Source organism: Pithys albifrons, chromosome 2 (genome assembly GCF_047495875.1).
Source record: "Pithys albifrons albifrons isolate INPA30051 chromosome 2, PitAlb_v1, whole genome shotgun sequence".
In the NCBI taxonomy this organism is placed as follows: Eukaryota; Metazoa; Chordata; class Aves; order Passeriformes; family Thamnophilidae; genus Pithys; species Pithys albifrons.
The window spans coordinates 60,347,970-60,374,766 of NC_092459.1; the positions used below are offsets into that span (position 1 = coordinate 60,347,970).

A 26,797-nucleotide genomic window follows, 5' to 3' on the forward strand; every position below is an offset into this window, starting at 1 on the left:
TTACAGATATTAGGCAATTCTGCTCTCGGACAGGCAATGCCAATGGGGGCTTGGCAACATTTAGTTTCAGACATTGAGATATTCAATTGTAATTTTAGAACTGGCAGTGGTGTTTGATCATATTAGTTCTATTTGGGTGTCTTATAACCCTTAGTTCTAAGTATAACTCCGGATTTTCATATCTCTTAAAATGCATAGGGTTCAAAGCTATGCTTAACTTATAGGTGGAATGGAATTCCCAGCTCACTCTGGGAAAAGGGGCTGCACACAGCTCTGTAGAGCATCACAAAAAGGCCAAGAGTCAGCACATGTTACTGGGAATAGTGGTGCTCTGACAACAACAGCAACGGCATGCAAGCAACAGGAAGCGGTCCAGGCCAGTGCTGAGGGGAGTTTCAGCAACAGAAGACAAATCTTGGGATGTGCTTATAGGTTTCATGTAGGTCTGGGGTTTGTAGTGAGAAGAGTGACAGTCACATGCATGGAAAGAAGACACAAGGGGCTTTACCCTCATCTTCTATGCCTAAAATATATCTGACATTTTTGTTAGTAGTTCAGACAAAACAGTCAGCTACATCAAGCACAGATAGCTTTCCAAAGGTGTACACCTCTGGTGGAGCTCTTTTCCCATTATGCATACAGGCACAGAAAAAGCAGGAATAGAATATAGCTGAAACATCTTTTCATCCTTTTCATGCTCTGCTTTTCCAGTTCCCAGTTGAGGCTGCTACATGCCTTGGCCATGAAATGAGAAGAACTTGAGAGGACTGAAATTACAAGAACGTTACGTGAATGGCAGGTAAGTACTACACAGCACAAATGTGGCTGTCTGCTATAGAGCAAGGTCTTGCAAAATTGTTAATGTCAGCAAGAACATCTTGTCTCAGATGCTATGTAGATGGGACCCTCCAGTTTTACAGAAGCTAAGGCAGAAAGCTGAAGCCTCCCTCCACACAATGGGTCAGCTGGAGTAGACTGTTGGAGATGCATGAGAAATGTAGTCTATAGGAACCTGTCAGAAGTGAAACAAAATAGAAATGCACCTGAGAACCATGAAGAGTTAAAACCAGCTAAGCTGTGGTACCATTCTCTCCTCAAGAGAGAGACAGCATTAATATCTCCTTGTATTCAGTCCACAGAAGTGTTTTTCTGAGTCAAGCGTCCACAACAAGGTGAATCAATAGAGCACTGCACCAGTAATGACGCAAAGCTTCTGACTCACTAATTACTCCCTTTATTTAAAGAATGAAGTAACAAAATCCACCTCTTGACAGTATAAAAACAGTTCACTAATTAGTTAAGTATAGCCACATATTTTGCCTTTTCTGTTCAAAATCAACGCTATAGAAATTTTCTATGTGTATCATGCTGTCATATAAAACACAAGCTTCTTTAATATACCTCATGCACTGAACATTCTCAGCTATACCTCCTAAAAGGACTTGTGAGTGTCTAACTGGCATGGCAGGTAACCAGTCATCTCCTTCTGGATTATGAGGGCTTCACTCATTTCCCCATCATCAACTTCCAGCTCTGGGAACTGGGTGTCCTGAGGACAACTGGTCTTGATATTCAAGATTGAAGAAAAAAGGCAATAAATACTTCGGGCTTTTCCTCATTCTCTGACACTACACTACCCTCTGCATTCAAAAAACTGATGGAGACACTCCTTGACCCTACTTTTGCTGAGGATGTATTTATAGAAATAATTTTGTTATCTTTAACTGTAGCAGCAAAATCAAGTTTTATTTGGGATTTGGCCCTTCTAATTTTCTGCCTACATGCCTTTGTGACATCCTTATAGCCCTTGTGAGTTACTTGACCCTCCTTCCAAAGATGATAGATTTTATTTTTTTTACTGAGGTTCTGGCCTAAGTTCTCTGTTTAACCAGGCCAGTCTTCTTCCCTGATGACTTGTCTTTCTATACATGAGGATCGCCTGTTTCCTGAATATTTAACAATTCCTCTGTAAAGCACATGCAGCACTCCTGGATTCCTTTGCCCTTCAGAATTGACTCCCAAGGGACCATGTTAATCAATGTCCTAAACAAGCAAGAGTCTGCTTGTTGGAGGTCCAAGGGATAAGTTCTGCCAGCGCTTTTCCTTACTTCATCCAGTATAGAAAACACTAACATTTTCTGAGCGCTATGCCCAAAACAGCCACCAACCACTATATCATCCACCAGTCCTCCCTTGTTCACAAAGAACAGGGCACTTTGTCTGGGAGGCTCATTTACCAATTGTGTTAGGAATTGTCCTCCACACACTCTAGAAACCTCCTAGACTGCTTCCTCTCTGCTGTACTGTATTTCCAGCAGACATCTGGCAAGCTGAAGTTTCCCTCAAGTAAAAGGGTCACCTGCCATGAAACTTCTGCCAGCTGCTTCTGGAATGACTCATCTGCTTGACCAGCCTGGATGGGTGGTCTATAACAAACTCCCACCACAGTGTTTGTCTTGCTGACCTTCTCCTTGATCTTTACCCATAGGCACCCAACCTTGTCATCTTCATGTTCATAATCAACTTCAATACAATCAAAGCACTCCCTTAACATACAGTGCTACCCCACCATCTCTCCTGCTTTGACTGTCTCTTCTAAAGAGCTCATAGCCATCCATTGTAGCGCTCCAGTTGTGAAAGTCATCCCACCATATTTCCATGATAGCGACCACATCATAACTTCCCTGCTGTACAATGGCTTCCAGCACCTTCTGCTTGCTGGCCATACTGCATGCATTGGGGTAGATGCACTTCATCTGAGCTAAGGGTTTTGCCTCCATCCCAGGCATACCACCCCTAGGTTCATCTCCAGTGAGCCTGGTCTTATCCCTTTCCCCCTCTGAGCCTAGTTTAAGACCACTCAATCAGCCCTGATAACTCCTGGGCCATAATTTCTGTGAACCTGTTCAACTGATTAAGAAAAACATCTATGAGGGAGGTGTGTTACAAAGATTTGTTCCGTATTATAACTGAAGTGGTTTTTTTGAAGATAATTATCACGTCACAGTGTAATGCCAAATGAAGTTTCTCAGGCCAGTTGAAATTTAACCATACTGGCATTTCAGAATTCAGCACTTTATGCTATGTTTTTATTACTGACAGAGTGAAGTGACAAGATGCTATCAGACTCATTTTGTATTAGCACTAGACTAGAGAAAAATAAAATTCTTACACTGAGGAAACAGTAATTACCTTTATTTTCTCATTTTTCAAAGACTGAGAAGAGATGGTAGTTTTGTCAATCGTAGAAAAATATATTTGAAGGAAACCATCTCAAAACTCAGAAGAGGATGACAGAAAAGAACTGATGTTTCTGATTAGAAAGATTTCATAACATAAAAAAATTAATCAGATGGCATTTTAACAGTTGTTTTGGCATAGATCTCAATGTAGTGTGTGAAAAGGTGACATAATCTCCTTTATACATTTCCTTTGTTTCTTTTACTACAGTTACAAGAAAATACCTCATAAAATGCATTCTACAATCATTTTAATTTTTAGCAAGCAGTGTTGTCCGAAAATAGCTTTATACATACATCTGTACTTGTATACAAGTGTACAGAAGCACAGTAACAGACACTTCCAAAATGTGCATATTGGGTTAGCAATATGCCTAGTAAAGCTCCAGACAGATTAATTAATTCCCACACACCGTGCTACATGAATTTGAGAGGGACTATATACAAATTAGGTTACTTGCTAAAAAGATACTTTGAGGGTCTGTTTATGCCTGGGAAATAATGAACCAAACCTGTCCTGCTTTACTGACAAAAGGGAGTTATAGTCTGCCTCAGAACATCTTGCCCTCACAACAAAAAGGAACATAATGTAGCTTGCAGTTCTGCCAGAAAGCTGGCTCATGCTGTCCATAATACACATAGCAATTTAAGACACTGAGTGAAGAGTACGAATCAAAGACAAGCATCAAATCTACTACAAATTAGATTATTATTTTTCTGGTAGGGCACCTGTATGATCTGGTAATGTCCACATCAGAAAAATGCATTTAGAAAATAAAAAACCACAATGGATTTAGAAGTAATATGAAATGCCATGCAGTGTAGAAAGATTGCCAAACAAAATGAAGAGCAGGGAACCAGAAAAAAACCCAGCAAAAATAAATGGGAAACTTGATTACAGTCAATGACCAGCATCAAGAACTGACAAAGGAAGACTAAGCTTTTGTGTTTTGCAAGTGTAAAATATTTGTGAGTAAAAAGAATTCAAAACTGATCAGAAGGGCAGAATCCAAAACATTGGGAACACTAGACTGGGGAACACCATTCCTAAACCCCAACAGGGTGACAATTTCCTAAACCGTTATACATAGACTGACGAGTTCAAATCAATTGAATCCTTTGTGTAAAGTCTCCCAAGGAGCCACTGAAACCAACTGCGATCAGCTAGGGCAGATAGTATGGAGCTGATATACACTGAGTTTTCTCAGCACAACTTCAATTGCATTGTATCTTCCTAAAAGTCCCAACAACTGGACCATGCTGGTTGACATTCAGAACTTCAGTCTGTTACTTTCCCCATTTGGCAGTAACAACTGGGGAGTTTTTCTCAGATTATTAGCTAAACCATTTATAGATTATATCAACACAACTTCTCACTGCTTTAAAATTGTGGTAGTCTTGAAAACAGGGGAATTGAGAAAGAATTTTTGAACTTCAGATGGTTCCACAGTTACAAACAGAACTAAATAAGTGCAAGTCCATTAATAAGGACAAAACAAACAGTGAGTTGATACACTACATTAGCACTTCAGCATTTGAAATTATAAGACTAGCAACTAATTCTGAAATCCAGTCTAAATTTCTAGTGTACTTTCTAGTATTCACCTTAGACAAGTCACAGCAGAAGTACAGGATACAGTGAGATCTGTGCTAGAGCACTTCCACCGACTTTCAAAGAAAAAGATATTTAAAATTACATTTGGCTAATGAACTGCCCATAAAAAATACTTTGACAAGGTGCTTTTGCCTGTCATTACTGCCCCTTCTCCTAAAAAGGACACTGTGAACATTTAGTCTGTGAAGCTCACACACAAAAAACCCCCTGCCCCAGCTAACCTCTCACCTAGCTTGGAAATAATTATTCATCTGATAATGTGCAGCTGCGTAAGGGGGGAAATCAGCTTTGTCCCCTCCCCTAAACTTTTATATTAACAGTCTAACAGTCTTTCTTGATTAGCAGCAATAAGCTTCAGCCTTTGTGCCTATTTGACTACCTGCATTGGCGTGTGAACTGGTGTATATATATATATATATATATATATATATATATATATACATATATATATACACATATATATATATATATATATTACTTTAGAGCTGAACTTCATGTTTTCTTGTGGTCTGAAGGGCAGCTTTGCAAGTTTTGTACAGGTAATCCCTACCAGAGATCTGAAAAAAAACTGACTAAAAAATAAGAGCTCTAAACCCTTCTAGTAAACTTTTTCAGGACATGATGGTAATTGGTAACTACAGCCTCACTCAGCATTCGTAGTTTTTTTAATCCCAGGTCTCCACTGACCATGTACCTTGAAAATGTCCTCCTACAAATAATGACAAAGACCTGTGTGCTGTCCATGGCACTGGGATGACTCACAAAAAACCATTTGAAAATCCTTCTTTCAGGCAGCTCAGATAGGACTTTCAGAAAAGCATTGACTATTTACACATATGGGTCTTCAGGAAAAGAAAAAATGTCTGTTAAAACTGAGATTTTCAACAGAGCTTTGTTTAGACTAGTAAACAGTGTGTGCAAGAGGAGTAGATATAGAAGCACAGAACTGAATCCATAACAAAATCATTAAAATAGGAAAAGACCTCTAAGATCATTGAATCCAACCATCAGACCAGTATCTCCATGTTCACCACTAAACCATATGCCCAAGTGACATATACACACCCTTTTTGAACATTTCCAGGGATGGTGATTCCACCATATACCGAGGCAGCCTGTTCTATTTTGCCTGTCCAGCCCTTTGGTGAAGAAATTTTTCCTAATATCTAAACTAAACCTTCAGCAACACAACTTAAAGCCATTTCCTCTAAGCCTGTCCCATTTGGAAGAAAAGATTGATACCTACCTGGCTTCAACCTCTTTTCAGGGAGCTGTAGAGAGTGATAAGATCCCCCCTGAGACTCCTTTTCTCCAGACTAAACAACCCCAACTCACTCAGCTGCTCCTCACAAGACATGTGCTCTAAATATAGACAGCAAACAGCTGGTACTGAGCAACCTATGCCAGCTACCCCTGTTTCATTAGCTAGAGGTTGTTTCAGACTAGAACTTGTCTGCTCCCATGGTCTGGATGATGATTAGTGATCAGAGCATATTGTGTGGGTTCCTGCAAGGCATTCTTCAGTTTGGTTTTGTATAGTATTAGTCTGGATTCTGCACTCTGAGACTGTTATGAGCTGTATGAAGACTTGTCACACACCCTCTGTGAAGTAGCCACTCACAATTTTACCTTTTTGAATGTTCAGCCATCCCAATACATTTAGCAACTTCTTAGCTGTGAACGGATATCAGCAACATCAGTTAGCAGCAAATATAATGCATATAGAAACTCTAAACCAATGATACCATAGCCTTAACAGTCACAGAAATGATCTTTCAGACACTGAGTTCTAGAAAACCTGCATGTTGCACACATTTTTCTTTTGATAGGTTAACCATGAAAACAATGAAACTTCTGACCTCAAGAGCAAACAGAATTCTCAAAGAGTAAAATCTCATCATGTATGTCTACCAAAGTGAAATAACAAGGTGGATTTAAACGAGATAAGGATCTGGCACTCAATACTTGAATATTTTTTTATCTGAAATTAGAATCTATATGTTGCAATGGCCATTTAATTGAGTTAGCCATTAAGACTAACAGTCTTAATGAGCAATGCTTGTACATAACACATAGCTAAAATAATGCAAAATCTATTAGAGTAAAACAAAAGCCTGGATCAATTTTCAGTTGAATATATATATTTTTCAGATCAGAAAATCTATACTTTTTCCAGCAATGTTATACCAGATACACTGCTTTCCTTTATGCTAAGCACATATTAGCATCTCCTTTAAAGTATAATATAAGACTAGTCAGTTTTGTTTCTCAATAAAATGTGCTCTTCACCTTTATCTAAGAATCAGACTAAGTGGGAGATAACCTCAGATTGGTTAGACTTTAACAGATCCTGTGTCCTGAGAACTCAGACTGGCTAAGCACAAGATCCAAAAGTGAATTACAAACTGCAAATAAAATGTTCAAATTTGTTTCACAGTCAAAAATCACATCTATTAAATCACAGTTACACTTCTTGTTTCAAGTTGTGTCCATTCAGTTGTGTCATGCTAGTTATTGTGTTCCTGGTATTGCTTTTCAGGGAAGTCATTTGAATGGCAGAAGAGTTGCGCAAGTAGCTGGCAGACCTCTCTTGCCGAGCTTTCTTCCTGCAGCGAAGCTGGTTGTTGAAATGTCTTCTAAAACTCTCACTGAGAAAATAGAGAGCAAATGGGTTGACACAAGAGTTGCAGAAGCTTAGCACTCGGGCCACTAAGGTAACAACCATATGTACTGTCGATGGATCAATCTTATTGTAATGAAAAGATCGGTACATGTATAGCACATGGTTGGGGAACCAGCAGATAGCAAAGAAGCCAACAAAAACTAGAACGATTTTTGCCAGACGTTTCCGAGTTTCCATCTAAAAAAAATGAAGAGAATCCAAATGAACAACAATGAATAGAACTACTTCACATAACAGACTTAATTAAAATATGTAGCATTTTGCTTTATATTAGCTTCAATAACTATCATAAGATCAGTAAAAATGCTTCCTTCAGGGGCCAAATTACTTGTTCTGTCTCATTTAATTTCCTTTCCCACTTTCAGTTTACTTAGCTGTTTGCAGTCACAGAAGGTTGCTCTTTCCATACAAGATATGCAGCAAGACTGATTCATGACCCAAGGAAACCGTGACTTTTAGCCTGAAAGCAAGCACCAAAGGATGTCATGAAATGTAACCTTTACTGATGAGATCTCAATGCTTGGCTTGAAACTTAAGTTTTAGTTAGAAAGCTATTTAGAAACTGTTGGCTTTGAAATCTAGAGACATTGTGAATGAAATCTAAAGACATTAGTAGGGTGTTAGCTATAATATATATGTATGTATGTATATTTATATCCCATTGTTTCTCCTGAAGTGCCTCAGCTTGAACCCCTCTCCTAGAGAAACCACCAAAACTGGATCACACAGTCTGAAGCATCTTAATTCCATGGTAAGGAGAAAGGTTCCATTAAATTTTTAAGAATGACATGAAATGTACCTTAATTTCAATGCTGAGATATAATGGATTACAGTGTAGCATTGAGAGTGGATGAAAAGTTGGCAAGATAGGAACCAAAGTGAGATCCAAAGTGAGAGAGACAGAGAAACTGGCCAGGTAGAAAGCACCAAATAGAGGCAGAAAGTTTCTTCATATTCCTCCTAAAATATTTACTATGTATATCAGGTATGACAGCTTTGCAAAGCAGTAAAGTTTTCTAGCTCTGTTCAATTTTCTGTAAAAAAAAAATCAAGTGAGGTTATTCTAATAGTGTTTCAAAATTTGTGAAATTAATCCTTAAGTATTTTTCTTGACTCTCTCTACACAAAAAAACAGTGAGGACTTCCCAAAAGATGGGAACGCTCTAACATTTCAATTTGGTAGTGTTTGCACTCAGACAGATTGCAAGAGCAGACTAAAAAGTGCAGAGGTATGGTGTGAATATCACACGACCTAGAGAAACATGATTTGATAGCAATTGTCTGAATTTATTTCCTCCTGCTGGGAGATATGTAAGTACATGAGAATTTTCTATTCTTCTGAGCCTCATAGATTAACAAAAGAAAAAAACTAAGTAGAACAAAAAAAAATACTTCTTACTTTGAAAATTCATGTGAGTTCCAAAGTGTGATATAAATTAAATATATTTTCCATCTACAAAGTTCAGCCAAAAGGCTCTCTATATTTCACAGGAAAATAAAAAAACACCTGAAGTATTAATATGTATGCACTTTTGACAAGAAACAGACTAGAGTAGAAATGAAATGCTGCTCAAAAAGGACTCATGGGAATGTAGTCTTTCTTTTAAAAAGGATATGTACATACTACATATGCAAGGATATTTCAGTGAGTATGAAAGTAGTTTTTGAAAATATTGGCAGACAAAATCATTGAAAATTGTTTTAATGGACATAAGGTTTTTTCTATCATCATTAGTGCTTTTTCAAAGCGGTCAAGGCACTTTCAATTGCAAAAGTTGTTTGTACACATAAGTGTTCTTGCTAATGTTGCTATCTTATTGTTTCATGTGCCTTACAGGGAAGTTGGCTTTGTCCAGCATTTTAATAAGCTTTGTCTCAAAGGTACACAGAATCTATACCAAGAGTTTTATAGTGTCTATAACAGACAGGATATTAGAAAAGTGTGAATTTGGGTTTATATCCAAGGAAAATCTACTGAGAAAGTCAAAAAAGAATCAGTTAACACTCTCTGTTCTTCTTTTCAGCACTCTTTGGTTTGAAAAGAACCTTAGATACCCTAAGTAAAATTTTCCCTGCCTCTGTCAGTCTTCTCATTTCCAAGAACAAATAAAAGAGGGACAATTCTCCAAATGTTCATGCAAGATTTCTTTCCCAAAATGGCTGCCTATAGAGATATGTGAAGACACTGACATTAACAACAAAACATCATTCCTTAGGAAGAACACAACTAATGGTTACATTAACAGCACATACAAACACATATATTAATGTTGTTTACTGTTAGGAATGTGCATTGATGGTATTGAATTTATATTTTTTCTTGGTCATATTAATTTACATACTGGGTTTAATACTGAGTAACTGTGAAAACAAGGAGATTTTTCAGATAATCCCTGGAAACTGAACTAGTCCTGTACAAAATCCAACAATTTTGGTGTTATAATTCCCTTAATTTCATCTATAAGTGTATAAAACACACAAATCTTTCAACAGGATGTAAAAAGGTAATTGCTTACCTGTCTTTTGGAATGCTCACTGTATTCTCCAGGGATGTTGTGAGCACTATTCATTAAACTCTTTGCAATATGATAGTAGTAGATACTAATAATCACAAGAGGAATAAGGAAATACACAAGGAAAAGCAGCACAGAATGGATCTTTGGGTGCATGTCGTCTGTCATGGGGTAGGGTATGCACGCTGTGAAAGTGGCATTATCTGTGTCGTTGATGTGAGCCAGTTCGGAGAACACTGCCTCAGGAACTGCCAGGAGCATGGAGATTACCCAGATGGCAGTGGCTTTGAGGCAGGTCCACAGCACTGCACTGGATGTCTGGATGTCCATGGGATTTACGATGGCTTTATACCTGAAATTGATCAAAATGCAGGTGCACATTAAAAGGTATTCAAATTCAAGATGGGATGCACAAGCTCACTTCATACATTTGATAAAAGTAATGTCAGGTTTTGCTCTAATTTGAAATGTCAAGGGGCTTGCAATCTTTCTTAAATTTGCATTCTCTAAATATCCATGTTTATTTAAATATATACTCATCAGAGGTGGCAAAAGGAGCCCTGGATACAACCTGTGGCTGTAGTTGCCCAACCTGAGCCAGTGTGGTGAAAGCTCAGAATCAGCCATGACTCTGCTCTTTCATTCTCCAAATACCCCCAGCATATCGCTACATGCACCTCCTACTTCTGCACTTTCAGCTCACTCTTGCAGCAGCACAGGCACACTTAGTGTTTCCTTCCTTCCTCAGCTCCTGGAGCCCAGGGCACTCTCCTGTTTACCAGCATGGCTTCCCTACTCTAGGACAGACCCAGTTCTCCTCTGACTAATATATGTATCTCATAAAGTCAGGCACAAATTACTCCCAACAGCCTGCACAGAACGTATTAAAACTCTTGCATAAAGTAAACATTTCCACATGAATAGTTGTAAGCTGCTGCTCTATATTGCATTTTGGAAAACTGTCTCATAATATATATAAACCTTTGTGGAATTCATAATTTCCTAGTCCTTACAATAAAAACAGGAAGAATTGCAGAGAGTGGAAATACCATGCTACAACAACAACAACAACAAAAAGCAAAAAACAAAAAACAAAAAAACAAACAAAAAAAAAAACAAAAAAAACAAAAAAAAACCAAAACAAAATAAAAACACCAACCAACCAAAAAAAAAAACAAAAACCATGAATAGAAATACTCTGATCAGGAATTCTTTTATTAAAAAGAAAACCTTGCAGGAGCTGACACAAATTGAAATTTTCCAAAAGAAAGTATATCTGCTAAAGGGACAAGTATACTTTGAGAAAAATATTTCAAGGACACCATAATGTTTTGCTTATATTTTTAATTTATTTTATATTTTTAAATGTAAGTAAATTATGTTTTAATGTTTTTATTAAAAACTAAACTTCAAATAGAACACTTCGGTTTGTCTAAGGTGTGGTAATTTGTATGTTTGCTCTATTTCATGAGGGTTTTTTAGCTTCCTCAATTCTTTTGCTTCTAGTTCTAATTTGATTTAAAATGGCTGGATTTTTTTCTGAAATTTTGAGAAGTGGAAAAAATTGTTCTTCTTTAATATCTAAAGAAAGGTTTAACAGGAAGAAAGGAGTCAGGCAAGAGCCATACTTTAGGTACATAACTTTATTCATCTTCAGGTCTTTCTAGTCAGTGGAGATTTACTTTCCAAGAGTGATTCAGATTTTAGGTGTATTAAATCACCCTCTGAGGTGCTTATTTTTCTCTGTTAGCTATACAGTGAGAAGAGATTGAGAAGAACTGTAATTTAGGTGCCTATTACTTTATGATAAAACTCCATATCCAAGCATGTAGATATGTATAAATGCATATAGACAGAAAAGTATGTATGGTATGAGCAAGTGTCTAAATACACAGAGGCTTAGTTTATACCCAAATAAAACAGAATTGCCAAAAGGACTTCTGAGAAATGAAGCTGTGAACTCAAATATCCTTTATAGCTTATTTGCAGGTCCTGACAGGCAGCTCAAAGCTTCTCAACGCTGTGAACAGATATTTCATGAAATGTGGATTAAAGCTGTACCTCCACGCAGCAACTTCGAGTTTGCTGTCAATCAGCAGTGCAGCTGGCTATGCCATGAAAATATCTGGAGCAGGGCATCACCTTGGGTCCCCTTTCTCAGGATTTTGAAAAATATTTTATTACTAAATAATTAAAATTAATGGCTATTTATGTTCATAACTTATCTGAATTCAGAAAGAAGGTTTTTATTGTCTCTCCACCCATATTATGAAGTAGAAAATAAAACCCAGTAAACTGCTTTGTTAATTTATGTTCCCTATTTCTGCTAACACATGAGAAACTCCCTGGACACTGAGGTGTAAAGAAATCCTTTATACCGCCATAGGAAGGACAGAATCTTCTGCACAAAGCATGAATACTACCCGGCACAAACTGTGACCTTATTATTCAATAATTGCTTCCTAGGTCTGCTTTGATTTCATTACATAAAGACAGATCCTCTGTTTCATTTCATTCAGCTGAGGTGACGTCAAGTCCTTACATCTGCTTATTTTATGAAAAACTTTACATTCTTTAGGAAGAGCTGATTTGGGGTCTTTGGGACATGGAGAGGCCATCAGATAAAAATAAAGTTGTGTACTACAGATAATTTTAAATCTTCTTTACCAGTGCTTTGCTTTAGACTATTTTGACCACAGCCCTAAGACCCATGACAATGACCGTGCCATAAATAATTCTTTTAGCAGCATTTAGGCTAGTTAATCTCTAAATGGAAGACCTTTTCAGAAGTCTTCACATTAGTAGAAGATGTGGCATGTATTTGTACTTTGGCATAAATTGCTATTTCAGCAAATAGCATGTTTTTCCTTGAGCTGTGACTGACTCCAAGTTACAAGGCTTTGGAGCAGAGTGCCCTTTGTCACAAAACAGCTGAGTTTAGCACTAAAAACTCCTTTTATTCTACTTGCTAGTTTACTGACTACATGGTGGCACTTTTCTTACTAGGACTCAGCCCTTCACAGTACTTAGTGTCAATGAGAAGAAAAAGGCACTAAGTTCTTTACAAAACCTTTCATCTTTTTTATATCTTTGCAAAGATACAGAGTAAAAAGAGACAGGTTACAGATAAACCAAATGTAAACTGAGTGAAATAAGCAGTGTTCCCAAAATGAACACACAATCTCTTCCTTTGTTTACAACCAAGGTAAGGCTAAAACATACCACCAACCATTCAAATTAAAAATAGCATATTTTCTATCAATAAAAAAAAACACAAGTAAATTAGAGTAAGGGTACAAATTAGTCAAATGACTAAGTAAATTCATCTTTCCTTTGCTTCACTGATGGAAAAAAAGCAAGTTATAGATTTACATGAAGTTCAGGAAATAACCATAAATATGCATTTGGTTTTGACTAGAAGACTTCATGTAATCTGTCTTCCTATGTCCTCTACCATTATCACTGCTGACAAAGGGACCCCAACTCAGGAAACATTTTCTTTCTTTGTATCTGTGGCTTCTGCCACCAGACACAAGCACAAACTTGCCCATTCTCATTGTGCAGATTGGTTTTGTTCGTACAGTGTATTTTTATTATAAAGCAATCTCCTCCCTTCTCCACAACCCCCAAAAAAGTGATGGAAAGATAAACCTCTTCCTCCCCCATTATAACATGCTGCTACCTTCTAAACTACAATCTATCTTGTCTATTTCTTCTAAACTTTCTTTTCAAAGACCTTTGTAAAGATATTTATCTCCAAAACAGAATGGAAAGCTCTATTCCTGTCTCTGCTGCATCCATATGGTATTCCCATCCCACACAACTGACTTCAAAAGAAGCTGCTCCATGATTAGACTTAAGCCTGTCTTTCCATTGCATTGCTACCTCTTTTTCTAGAGTACTTTGTTGTGATGGCCTTAAAAACAAATTAAAAAAGAAATCCCAAAACAACTGGACAATGCTTAGGCAGTGACTGGACTAAGGTAACAGCCTACGATTCTAACCAGAATTTCCTCAGTATTTCCTTGCCCTTTTCATTCTGCATTGTCTACTGTCCTTCTCAAAAGCCCTTCAGGTCAAAGACTTTCTTCTTGTTCTTGTTTATATAGTACCTACCAAAAATAGGAGCTTAATTTATCACCTAGTTTTCTACATGCCATCACAATGAAAATAAATATAATAATTGTCATAAGCGAAGCAGAGACACAATTCAGACAGGGCAAATACATATCACTTTGCTTTAATTTTCATTTTAATTCTGAAGTTGGAGGTGTTGGTATAATTAGCTTTACCATAAATAAGGTTATTTTAAATGTCATAATACTGCATTTCCTGAAAACTAGTCATTTATCAAAACCATTCATATGTCAATCTTTTACTGTGTCACTGCATGATGATTTCAAACACAAAAAGCCTAACAACATAAAAGGCTATAAAGATATTTGAATGGGAAATAGATGTATGGTCAGTATTTGCTAAAAATACAAATATTCTGTCCACTGTACTACAGTACAACAAAATTTTGGACAGGACCAAAGCTCTTCTCCTTGTATGGCTGTTCAGTTGACTCAATTCCAGTTGAATTATTAGAGGCGAACAATTTATCTAGCTGAAAACAATATGGGATCATTTGATATCCACTCTTGTGAGAACTCCAAACCGTCTGAAATTTGCATTTGTTCTATTTTTTACTATTAAAAATTCTTGCAATGTAAACTACATTTCTTTTCTTTTGCCCCCACAGGTAATCCCAATATTTTTATTCCATGCTTATCTCTTAAAAGCAGAGAATTGTATTCAGCCAAGAATAAGCATCTCTGAGCTCTGATAGTGAATATAATGAGCAGTATTTTAAATGAAGACTAGCAGACCACATATAAACACACCTGAAAAGAATGTCAATGACATGTGTTCCTCTAGGGGAAAATCCTAAGTGGAAAAAGTTTTCCACTCTACAGAAACACGTTCTGTTAAGTCAAAAACTATCAATAATGTTTCAACAAAAAAATCTGGTTTATTCTTTTGGTTAATGATTTCTTCACTCTGAAAAGAATCAAAACATAAGTTTCCCAGGACAGTGAGACGGGTTTTTTTCTGCATGAAATACATAACCTGTCCTGTCCACCCAGTGTTTCAGAGGAGAAATTTCCTCTTTCCTTCTCATTTTTTCTTCTCTTGCTACTTTGTCCTTTTGCTATTCACCTCACATTAGCTAGCTATGCTTCTTACTAGCTCATACAAGTCTGCAATGCTAAAACTTGGCCCGCAATCTGGATTATTAGTTCTACTTTTCTAAAGTCATTTATTTATAACTGCACTAGTTAAAAGTACCATCAATAGTTTGTTCAATTCTCCTCCTAAAAGCAATATTAATAAATTGTTTCAGTGGCTATTATTCAGAAAAGTTTATATATGTCAGTATTCCCAGTAAACTGATATTTAAGTTTGATATTTACAAGTCATGGATGAACATATCTTAAGACAGACAAATAGGTCTTCACTACAGTTTCAGTTTCTCTAAATTTCTAGAGACAGAAGAAAGAAGAGATGAGATGAGATGAGATGAGACGAGATGACACAAGATAAGACCAGATGAGACAAGATAAGAAGAGCAACTAGGAATCAAATCTAATAAAGACTCATGCTACATCTATATGAGCAAACTAAATAGTGCCGGAGTCTATTCTTAGGCCTGGAGACCAATGGCATTGGCTGGACATCCATGACGAAATTACACTCTTTAATATCCCAATATGAGACCACCACTTCCAAATTAGGCAGTTTACACTTCTGTTGGTAATGGCCCCTGGGGTTGTGTTTAATATTAAATCATGCCTAGAATATGTTCAGGAGGATATTGACCCAGGTGAAAACCACACCATGGACTACTGTAACATCAGTTTAACAAGTGGCTTACTTTCAGAGCTCAGGCCTATGCTTTGGTCCTGTTAAAATACGGTTTTGTGAGTGTGTGTGTGTGTGTACATATATATATTTATGTATGCACATACAAACCTTTATGTGCATGGAAAAAAAAAACATGCTTTCAGGTGCCTGGTCCCAAGAACACCATCCAGAAGCCTGGCACAAGGGCTGGCCTGTTCCAACCCACTGTACCCATTCTTTCTTGACTTTTAAAATAAGCTAGCAGTTGTATTTTCCCTACTGTGCATGCGAGGAACAACTCTGATAGGACCTATTTAGTTTGCGTCTAAGCTTCATTAGGATCCTGAAACTAAGCACAGAAAAGCTGAGGAGCCTGATCCCAAAGTTGTGTTTAAATAATGGCTGGAGCACAATAAAGTCTTTACAAAATTTCCATGGCAAAGGTAGCTCTGGAACCTGCTTCTTCAAGAACAAAATGGAGCCATTCCTTCAGCCAGGGTGTCTGGGAGTCATTGCTCAGGCCTGCTTGACAGTGGCTCAAAATTAACATTTCACTTGTGGGGAAAGAATTTTATTCTTAGCAGGCTGCATCACACAAACTCCTGGAAATGCCCTTTCCCATTGGGAAGTACAAGGCAGCTTAGCAGGTGCATTCTCTTGGCTTTTATTGCCTTTCTGGAGCATGTACTTCATTCTAACACTAATTTGGGATTCTAGATTTTGGATTCTGCTCAGAGGGGTGGATAGAAGAAGGGGAAAGTCAGCACTTAGGCTAGATGTTAGGCATTGCAATGTGGAGCGTGGACAAGCTTACATACCATTTTTGGCTTAGTCTCCTAGTTCTCCGCTCTCCATTTAAAAAAAAAAAAAAACTTAGAAAACCACAACTAACCTTGTTTTGTTCTTTCAGGGTTTATATTCTGAATTCTGAAGGACCAAAAGGTTTTGAGAAAAGAGAAACCCATTTCTCCAAATAGACTTCATCCAAATCCTATTGATACCTCTACCTTTAGATTGATTAGACAGAGATGGATGCTCACCTGGATGGATGCATATTCACTGTATCCTTACTACGTGTCTCCCAACAACAATATCTACATATATTTGAATGAAGAAGAGCTCACAAAATCATCACTGCTGGAGTAGAAGGTCAATAAAATTATTAGTTACAGAAACTAAAGAACCTGGAAGCAGAAATCCCAAGTGTAAAATATGCTCAGTACTAGTTTACCTTTATAAAAGTTTTGCTGTTATGAAACATTTCCTCCCATTTCCTTGAGGAATTCAGTTATAGTCCATGCTGTGGCAGATAACATACTCTTGTGGAGAACAGTACATGGTCAGATGATTTTTAGAAATGTTACAAGGTAGGAAAAACTAAATAACCAAATCTCTACTAATATATATAGAGCAGACTTAGAGTTTACTGTTTGAGAATTTAGACCTCAAATCTCTAACTTCTAAATTTAAAAAGCAGTGACTTAATTTATTTGCTCTAGTATTATCATCTAGAAGGCTCCACTTTGTCACTTCTAAACAACTTTCCAGTTCAGTTTCATCTGAAACTTATGTTCTTAGTCTACCCTGAAATCAGTGCAAATGGAAAAAACAAGTACACATCATGGTAAAAAAGGAACATTAAAAAATCACAGAGGAAAAAGTCAGTGTAGCAATCCTCAAAACACAAACAATCAAAAAACCTTGAAGCCAAAACACAAATATTACACTGTTGAAAAAATATTGTGAAAAGCAGTTGGGAAAAAATGAAACAATATTTGGGATATTCATGTGAAGGAAAAAACAAAATCATATGAGATATAATGATAACATAATGGAAAAATCTATTTCTCTCTCGTGTTTGTACTCACAGCACAATTTTACTTGAATATATGCTTATACAGAGCTGGAAATACACAAATCTACATGAAGAAGATGCAATTACACCAAGCTTCAAGTGGATTGTTTGTCTCCGTTATTTTCTCTGATATCTGACAAGTTGTGTCAAGTTAATGCCAAAACACACTTCCCTATAATGGACGCTGAAGTAGGTTTCCTCATACCTTCCTTAATTTCATGAACTAGTAAGAACTTACTTGCTATTTGTAATTACTTTCAAATTGGGTTGAATCTCTGCATGTATGTAGAAGTTCCTAGTGGAGGTACATGTTTAGACCTAGGGAGATGTCACGTGAAAGGGAGGAGGGAGACAGAAATGCAAAGATTTCTAGTCTTAACTGTATTAATAAAAGTTACTAGCTGTAAGAGCTTCTAGACAATCAGAGCCTTATGTCCCCAGCATTGTCTTGTTGTTACAGTAAAATCAAAAGTGAGCAATTCAGATCTACAGAAAACCCTGTGAGACTGAGCTATCAGCCAGAAGCAGCAAAGAGCTCAGCTACTGCTGGCTGGTAGAGAGGAGGTTACTCCCCAAGAATTCACATAGTAGGAATTCACAGGACTCTGCAGGTGCAGGAAAACAGCCAGGATAAATAATATAAACATGGGACTTGTGAGAGATAGGCTTTAACCAATTGAAGTATCTGGCGTGGTGGTGTGTAACTCTTTTAGCCAATAAGCTGTAGTCCTAACCCTATATAAACTGTGTGCTTTGTGTAATAAAAGGTCTTCACTATAAACTTCATAAGCTTGTTGGTGAAGTCCTTTCTCTCCGCCAAAAATTGTTTACTTTACTGTCTGTTGACTTAATGGACAGCACACAGGTTGGAAGGGGTTCTGACCTCTAATATGAAGCCACACTTAAGCCAGAAAAGAACTTTTCCCACAACTGCTCCCGAAATAACGTTTATTAATACAAATATATGACAGTTATTGTGGGTTCCACTTTGCCAGTGATAACGTTCAGCCGCAAGATTGTATTTAATTGATAATGAAAGACCCCAAAAGAAACCAGCACAAAACACATTTAACAGAGACAAGCATATCAAACTCAAGTTACAACACAGCAATGTATCCCGTTTTCACAACAGACAGAAACTAGCAACAAAGGACTACTAACTAAAAACACAGCCACCTAAAACACTTATCTAGACACTCTCTCAGTAATGGACATTTACATGTTTGGTAAGAATTGGGCTGGATCTTCTATTTAGCAGCTATTTTGTCTGTCACCAGCACAGGCTTTTACTGAATTGATCAAAGAAGCAGGAAACAGGAAGGATGGTTTTAAAACTGTTTCTCAGGGTTTAAGTTGCAGCCCATGACAGGCTATCAGACACTAGCATTTGCATTAGTCATAGCAAAGCTGGCCAGTACAACACAGCACTGCATTGATCACTGACTGGGATAAACATCACAGCCATTTCTCACTTTGCCATCCTCAGTCTAAGCTGCTTGTGCATGACTTGAAGAGCACACAGAGGACACAGGCACAAAAGCAGGAGTTTAACAGATGCATATGTCTATATGCAGTTTTGAGAAACAGTTGCCTAACTTAGGAAGAAAATGTTAGTTGCTGAGAAATCTTTTTCAGCTGTGTAAAGATGGTCACAAGTGGAACTTCAACAGTTAATTTGGCTTGCCTGGCTTGGACAATATTAGCCCAGAATAATTAACACCTTAACCTACTCCAGACATAAAATTCTTTCTGCATTGTTCAGTGGGGGGTTTGTGCCATCCTTTGTTTTTCCCTGGAATATTTTCCATCATATTCTTTTTATCTGTATAAAATGGATATAAATTAATTAGAACCTTTTAGGGTGGAGACAGGTGAGGACAGGCTTCATGGTTTAACTTAACATACGTGTTTTAGCAAGCTTTATTTTGTGAATCAAGTTTGCACATATAAACTAAAAGGCAAGTTGAAAACATGTGAGAGCAAAGCTTGCCAAACCACTCTTTAATTTCTTTTGCTTTGCCTGTTAGTGAGTAATTATAACCATACTCTTACAGCCTACAATGAGAGAAACATCTGGACAACCATTTATTTTAATGTACTTCTGTGATTCATTCAGTCAATACATTTACCTCAAGTGTTAAGTTTTTAAAATACATACTTACAGATTTCATAGTTCTTTTTAGACCATATAATTTTGTTTTCCCCTCTACTATACACAGTCAAGGTATTTTTTTCTGTTATAAGATAATCTTTCATTTTAGCTTTGATAAATTTTTCTTTATTCTTCAGTTAATTATTAGTAATTTTCAAGATGTCATTTAATATTACTTTCCTTGTAAAGGCCCTTTGGTCCCTGAATATCAGTTATCAGCTCAAAAAGAAATGTCCACTTTCCTGTATCACCTACTCCACTACATGAAAAGAGCTGAGGATTTTATATTTCTCCAATTCGGGTATTTTAGCCTGAATCAGCATCTGCCATAGTAAAGGAAGAACCTGCAAATAAATTCTGAAAAGAGTAATGAGAAATTTTTATTAAGGTGATATTGCTAATCCTAAAGGAGTTCCTAGTGCTGCTTTTTATTCTTCTGAATGTCTTCAAAGCATTTCCTTAGTCCCCCAAAAATGGCAGTCAATAAACATCCAAACTGAGCCAGAACAGATTTTGTTATCAGCTGTCATCAGAAGTCAGCGTGTCGATAGTAAACTTGCAAAAAACATTTTTGAGTCTTTTTACAGTTTTAAAAATACAGATTGCAATCTTCCACATTTAAAGCAAATAAATAAAAAAAAAACAAAACAAACAAAAGAAGGATCAAATGATTTAGCTATGCAAATCTATAAAATGCATTTTAAACATCTCAGTCAGGCACTGTATTTAGTTATTTCAAACTCTTACCTGGTTAATCAAGTATTTGTCTCATCAAAGGTGTCTTTATGTTACAATTTTTAGGAAAAAAGCAAAGAACATGCTATTTTAACTGCAGTAGGGTGAGTTCAGCTTTGCTGTCTCCATTAGAGTGCAGCAGGGCTGCATTTGAGCTAACACATTTAAATCCTTCATTAGAAAGAAAATTCAATGCAGGAAAAGTAGGAGATTAAATTTAATCCTATTTTTACAGATTGCATAAAAATCAAGGCATAAACCACAGCCAAAGAGAAAAGGAAAGACTGTGTGAGAAAAATCTGAAGCTGTTAGAAGAGCCTGACATTTATTCCTTCAGAGTCTATTGACTCCAGGGTCTTGGCAATTTGTGGGTACCACACAATAATGCAGTAATGGCCAGAGGTGCATATTGTAGTATTCAATCTTAATCCACTGCCTCCTGAGCTTTTTCCAGCCACCTCTCCACATCAAGGTTTACATATAATTCAGATCTCTAGCTCTGAAAAGCACCTTGGAAACACCTTTCTGTATTTGCCGTCCATGCCTTTACCCTACTTAGATTCCTTTCCAGGAACAAAGCAGTAAGATGTCTCACCTTGAGAAGAGGTTGAGGATCCCAATGGACCCAGTTTGCATTCTCAGTTAACTGCATGATCCACCATGGACATAAATTGGAAAAGCACTCCTTGGAGTAGTGAACTCGTTCATGGGATGGTTCAAGTCAGGTTCATCCCTGGCTTCTGTTCTTTTTTGCAATGAGGAGATGCTGGCACACATTTTCTTCATGTGTGCCATGCGGCAGTCCCTCTGGCAACACCTCTCACCTCTTTATTTTTATTCTCCTTATCAAAGACCACATCAATTTCTGGGACCTTCTCAGCAATATACTTTAGCCCGAGTCAAAACTGTGGTCCACTGACCATGGAGAAACAAGTTCGTCAGAGGTCCTATTTTTAATTCCTTGTCCCCCATATCTTTAGGAAATGCATCCCTGGCCATCACGCACCAGCTATGTGGGCACTTTCAGGGTGTCCTGAGTGCTATTGAGGGTGTTCTGTCCTATGGCCCACTTAGTTCCTTTTCTGTTTGCTTTTTTGTGCATTTTTGTCCTTCAGCCCTCTTTCCCTTTTTCATTTCTCATCCACTGCAATTATTAGGTTTTCTCTTTCTGTAATCTACCCTCTCTTTTTTTTTCCTTGGTTTTATAAACCAGAGAAATGTTAAGGTTTCCAGAGGTAGTTGGGTTTCTTTACAACAGAGAAAAATCAGTGGCCATGAGGGGTGGGGATGCTGTTCCTGCACATCTCCTGCATGGTATTGAGAAAGGATGGCAGGCTCAGCAGTACAGCTCCTACGCTGCCTTCCCCACCCCATAGGAGGCAGCACCACAACCTGCACTGACAAAAACACCTCCACCACCACAGCCAGCACCGAATCACCTCTGCTGCCACCATTCCCACCACTACCACTAACCTCCCACCCCTCTCTGGGCTAATATGTGTGGAACTGCAGCAGGGCACCATTCCCCATCCCTGGCAGCCAGACCCCCAGGAGTTCAGGGGTGGGAAGAACCAGCTGCTATTCCTGTGATGGGGATGGGCAAGCTTGGGCAGATATGCTGCCTGCTGCTAATGTCAATCTGCCAGTGTGCTCCAGGGAAGTCTAGGAAGGATTGTTAAAAATTGTGTATCAAGTTTGGATCCTAAAAAAAAGAAAAAACAAACAAAAACACCCCAAAACAAACAAACAAAACCCAACAACAACACTTTAATATCAGTAGAAGAAAATGAAGCTTCCAGATAAAAGGTGCATGTTTGTCACATGGAAAACATTACTGATGCTGAGAGGGACTCCTGTGACAAAAACTCATACGAAGCAAACCAACTTTAGAAAATAGATACATGCAATTAGTATACTTTTTCTTCTTTAGAACTTCAGTGGGTTGGTAACAATCTTTCAGATTTTAAAGCTTCTGTAGCTGCTTTTGCTATACGTATCAACATATATATCAATATTCCAGTCATGTAGAATTTCCACATAAACAATAAGTGGAAACACTGTGGAAACCAAGATGATCTCCCTTATCCTAATTCACACAGGCATGCTGCAAAGAATTCTAAATATTCCTAAATCTATTCCTTAGTGCAATCAGTGTATGGCATTCTACACAGTCCCATGGTAACAACAAGTAAAAAGCAGGAAAGGCTTTAACTGTCATACATTAAAATGTACTTTGAGCACTATCTGTGAAATAAGGGGCCACTGAGAAGACATTGTGTACCAGACCAAATACATAATGGATTGTAATGGAGCCCTCTTGGTGAAACCACTGTTTACAAACTGCTTATGTCCTGTGCCAGCTTCACCTGTCTGGAGAAAACACTGACCCCAGTCAGGCCTCACCTCCTCAGCACCTCTTGGGTGCAGGATGCTGCCACCACTCCTGATCTACCAAGCATAATTACCCATAACTGATCTAGTCAAGATGACACATGTTAGGATCTGGCTACAAATAAGTGTAACAGAAACCCCTCCACATCAGTGGACCCTCTAGTTCAACACAAATGTACAAAAACAATAGATTCCAACACAAACTCCACTGAGAGTTCAGTCAGCTTCACTCAGCGATGTCTTGGGCCCCTAGGAGATGGTGTCTGAAGTCAGTGCTGATCTTCTGACTGGAAAATAAATGCTTTTTGTTCTCAGTAACCAAAAAATAAAAATGCAGAGGTTAAAAAAAAAAAAGAATTGTTGAATTCCTTGTATAAATATTTCTGACATTGGTATATACTGTGTACTCCAAAATGCTGGAGGCATGTATTTATTATGAGCTTATACGGTTTCAGCACACAAATTGAAGCTGTTTTCTGTATGTGCAATTCTAAACGCATTCAGTATAAACAGATTGACCATTATTACTACTTGAATCTCTACTGATATTTAAGGAAGGTTATAAAATTACATGGAAAATTAAACAATGAGTGCTCCAAAGCCATATAAAAATCATATTAATGAATACTTAAATCACCAGCATTCCCTCACATTACATTTCACTGGGAGATGATCTCCACTAAAAGTAACTTCTTCTCTTTTCAAATAAGATACCACAATAACAATTTCAAGCAGTGAAAATTGAGCAGAAAGAGAACTGCAGGGTTTCCTTGGCACATTTTGACATATTTTTTAACTTAATCAGAGAGTTACAGATGTTCGCTTTAAGGTATATTTTTCAAGTTCTTCTTAAAAAATAAAATCATTTTTGTAAGTTATAAAGTCTTTATAGACAAGTATGTTAGGTCCTGATTCAAACACAACTGATATTGACGTCTGCTGAAGACTAACCTCAGGTGTAATCAAATGATTTACTGAATTATTAAAAAAAAATAAAAATAATTTAAAACTTTAAAAATTACAGTGATACTCTATTAAACAAAGGATCAAAAGTTTCAAAGAAACATTACTCTAATTGTGAAGATATATTACCAAACTCAAGCCTTTACATCATGCACCAATATAATGCAATGGCTCAGTTTAAAACCCAACAAAGTAAAATGGGACACTTTCTTCAGAGAAGAAATTAAACATTTTCATTTCTTGCTAAAAAAATGTGCTTAGATAAGAGAAGAAAGATAATTTAATTTAATTTAAGGTTGCAATTACACTGAAAGATTTTGTCTTTCAGAGTCTGAAGCACAGTCCAATGGCCACTCAGTTGCTATAAATTCCTTAAGTACTCATTCATAGTAATCGGTAGGAAAAATTTGGGATCCAGATCTTTGTTTCTTCCTAATTTGACAAGTACTGAAGATGAAAGTGTTACTTTCTAATTGTTTTGGGGTGTTTTCTTATCCTTCCACTTTTCTAAGAGTTCAGAAGGCAAAAAGAATAGTTTGAACAAAAGTTTAAGACTGACAGTTCCAACAGAACAGCTTGGTGCTTCTGAATTTCCAGAAACTAATCTAGTTCTGGCAGTCATCTCTGGAAACCTGCTCTTCTACTAAGGCGCAAACACACATACACACATACACACATACACTTTCTCATCAGAAAGAAACAAATTGATTAAAAATACGTCTGTGCTAGACTTGGTTTAAGTTGCTCACTGCCTGTTAATGTAATACTGAGACTTGGCAAGCCATATCTAGCATCTAAAACCTTTCTCTACTGAATAAAATTTCAATATGTAGGCTGTCACAGGATCATCCTATAAGTGCAGAACACAGGACTAAACCGATGTCTTGCAGCTGACACCCTGGAGGCCAGAGGCCCAGGGGTACCTGATTCCAGACACTTTTTAACTTCAATTAATACCAGACTTGCTATCATCAATGAGGGAAGGAGAAGCATGGGCACCTCACAAGTTGGAATGAGGGAACTGCAAATCAGGGACACCTTATTCAGGGAGGTGCTTTACCTTTCATGCTAGCTCTGGCTTGTCTCAGCTCAGGGTTCAGAGAGCTGAGAATTGGAGCCTAGCTTTCCTACCTGTCAGCACTGAGGGCAGTGAGGGTGAAGACAGAGACACCAACAGAGGTAAGCTGGATGACAGGGATGAGCTTGCAGCCCAGCTCCCCAAACAGCCACTCTTCAGAGAAATACCGGGAGGCATCCACAGGGACACAGGTCACTAGCAGCAGCAGATCACCAGCAGCGAGGCTGGAGATGAAGATGTTGGGCACACTTCTCATGGCACTGTTGGAAATGAAGATCTTCATAAGCGTGATGTTGCCAAGCAAGCCGACAGTGATGATGAGCAGGTAAAGCGAAGGGATCACACAGCGGATAATGAACATGGCCGTGCCCCTCCCCGGGGGCAGCAGGGTTGTGTTGGGCACCAGCTGGGCACTCTCATTCTCCCCAAGGGGCAATGTTGTGAGCTCAGGCGAGAGCTCTGGCTCCATCCTCCAGCTTTGGGTGGACTGAAGGTCTCTAGTGCAAAGTGCAGTGGAAGCCACTGGAAAGCTTTCTCTCTCGGCAAGTCAATCAACAATTAATTTTCCCCCCCTTCACACTACTGCCTTTCTTCCTCCCTCTTCTTTGCCGAGTTTTCTCCCTTCAGAAATGCAGAGGAATGTCTGCCGGCGCAGTGGCGGGTGAGAGAAATAAAAATTCCCATGCTCTGCCTCTCAGCTCTTCGGACAAGCCTTTCCCGGTGGGCAGGAGATCCTGAGCCCTGTAAGCAGGGAATGCGGTCAGGACAGTATCCCCGGGAGCGCCCTCGGGGCGCCGCTGCCGCCCCGGCGGAGGCTCGGTCCCCCGGACCCGCGGGGCCGCCAGCGCTGTCCAGCGCCGCCGGTGCTGCTCGGCCCGCGGCTGCGGGCGGCGGCGCCGGAGGCGGAGGCGAGGCGCAGAGCAAGCACCCTCCTTACTCCGCAGCCCTGGTTTATACCAGGTACCGGGAGGGGCCGCCCCGCCTCTCCTCCTGCAAGCGCCTGTGCCCTCGCCCCAGCCCCGAGCCGCCGAAGTGGATCTTGCGCGGAAGGGAGAGGCGGATCCAGGACGCGGTCGGTCCCGCGGGGTCCCAGCCCCTGAGAGCGATGGGGACGACGGGGGGAGCGGGAAGGGAGAGGGGAGCCTCTCCCCCTGACGCTTCCCTCCGTAACCAGCCCCCGAGAGGCGCTCTCTGGCAAACTGGAGGACCGTCCGCCACGTCGGGCAGAACGCGGGATCGTCTCCGGACACCCATCTTCCATCATCTTACCCAGGTGAAAACAAGGCGCTTTGAAACGCGGGGTGATGGAGAGCGAGGGGCTTGGAAAAGAAGAGACTTTATTCCTGACATCCAGACGTGGTTTCTGCATAGATCCTGCTCAAAGACGTCAACTGCATTTAAAGTTTTAGGGTTTGATTCGCGAAGTTGCATTTCACAGTGGTCTCGGCTATGGAAAGGGAGCTAAGTGATGTGTTTTATCCATGACTTACTATGCAAATGGTATAACACAGTTTAGAATGAATGTTGATTGACTCTTGAAGAGTAGCATTTGTCCCTAGTGTTTCTTGCTTTTCAGTGAGGTAATGTCTTTTACTTCCTAATGTCTGCACGTGTGTAAGCTTTCCAAGCAGCTCCATCTGTTTCGAGCAGGAGCCATGAATGTAGGTAACTGTGTACATATGCTGAA

At 38.6% G+C, this 26,797-nt stretch overlaps 1 protein-coding gene across 1 annotated transcript; it reads right to left on the reverse strand.

Annotated features, from left to right (window-relative positions):
* Window positions 1–7,141: 7,141 nt before the first annotated feature.
* Window positions 7,142–25,579, reverse strand: NMBR (neuromedin B receptor). Its single transcript, XM_071547943.1, has 3 exons — window positions 25,164–25,579; window positions 10,054–10,402; window positions 7,142–7,714 (listed from the first exon to the last, which is right to left on the reverse strand). The coding sequence occupies exons 1-3, from the start codon at window positions 25,577–25,579 to the stop codon at window positions 7,319–7,321; spliced, it is 1,161 nt and encodes a 386-aa protein (XP_071404044.1). The 3' UTR covers window positions 7,142–7,318.
* Window positions 25,580–26,797: the final 1,218 nt, after the last annotated feature.

Excerpts from the sequence above, each read along its gene's own strand:
- NMBR (XM_071547943.1), bottom strand. The coding sequence starts at position 25,579 with ATGGAGCCAGAGCTCTCGCCTGAGCTCACAACATTGCCCCTTGGGGAG. Across the intron at positions 10,403-25,163 it reads ACTGCCCTCAGTGCTGACAG|GTATAAAGCCATCGTAAATC; the intron begins GTAGGAAAGCTA and ends GATCAATTTCAG. Across the intron at positions 7,715-10,053 it reads GTGAGCATTCCAAAAGACAG|ATGGAAACTCGGAAACGTCT; the intron begins GTAAGCAATTAC and ends CATTTTTTTTAG.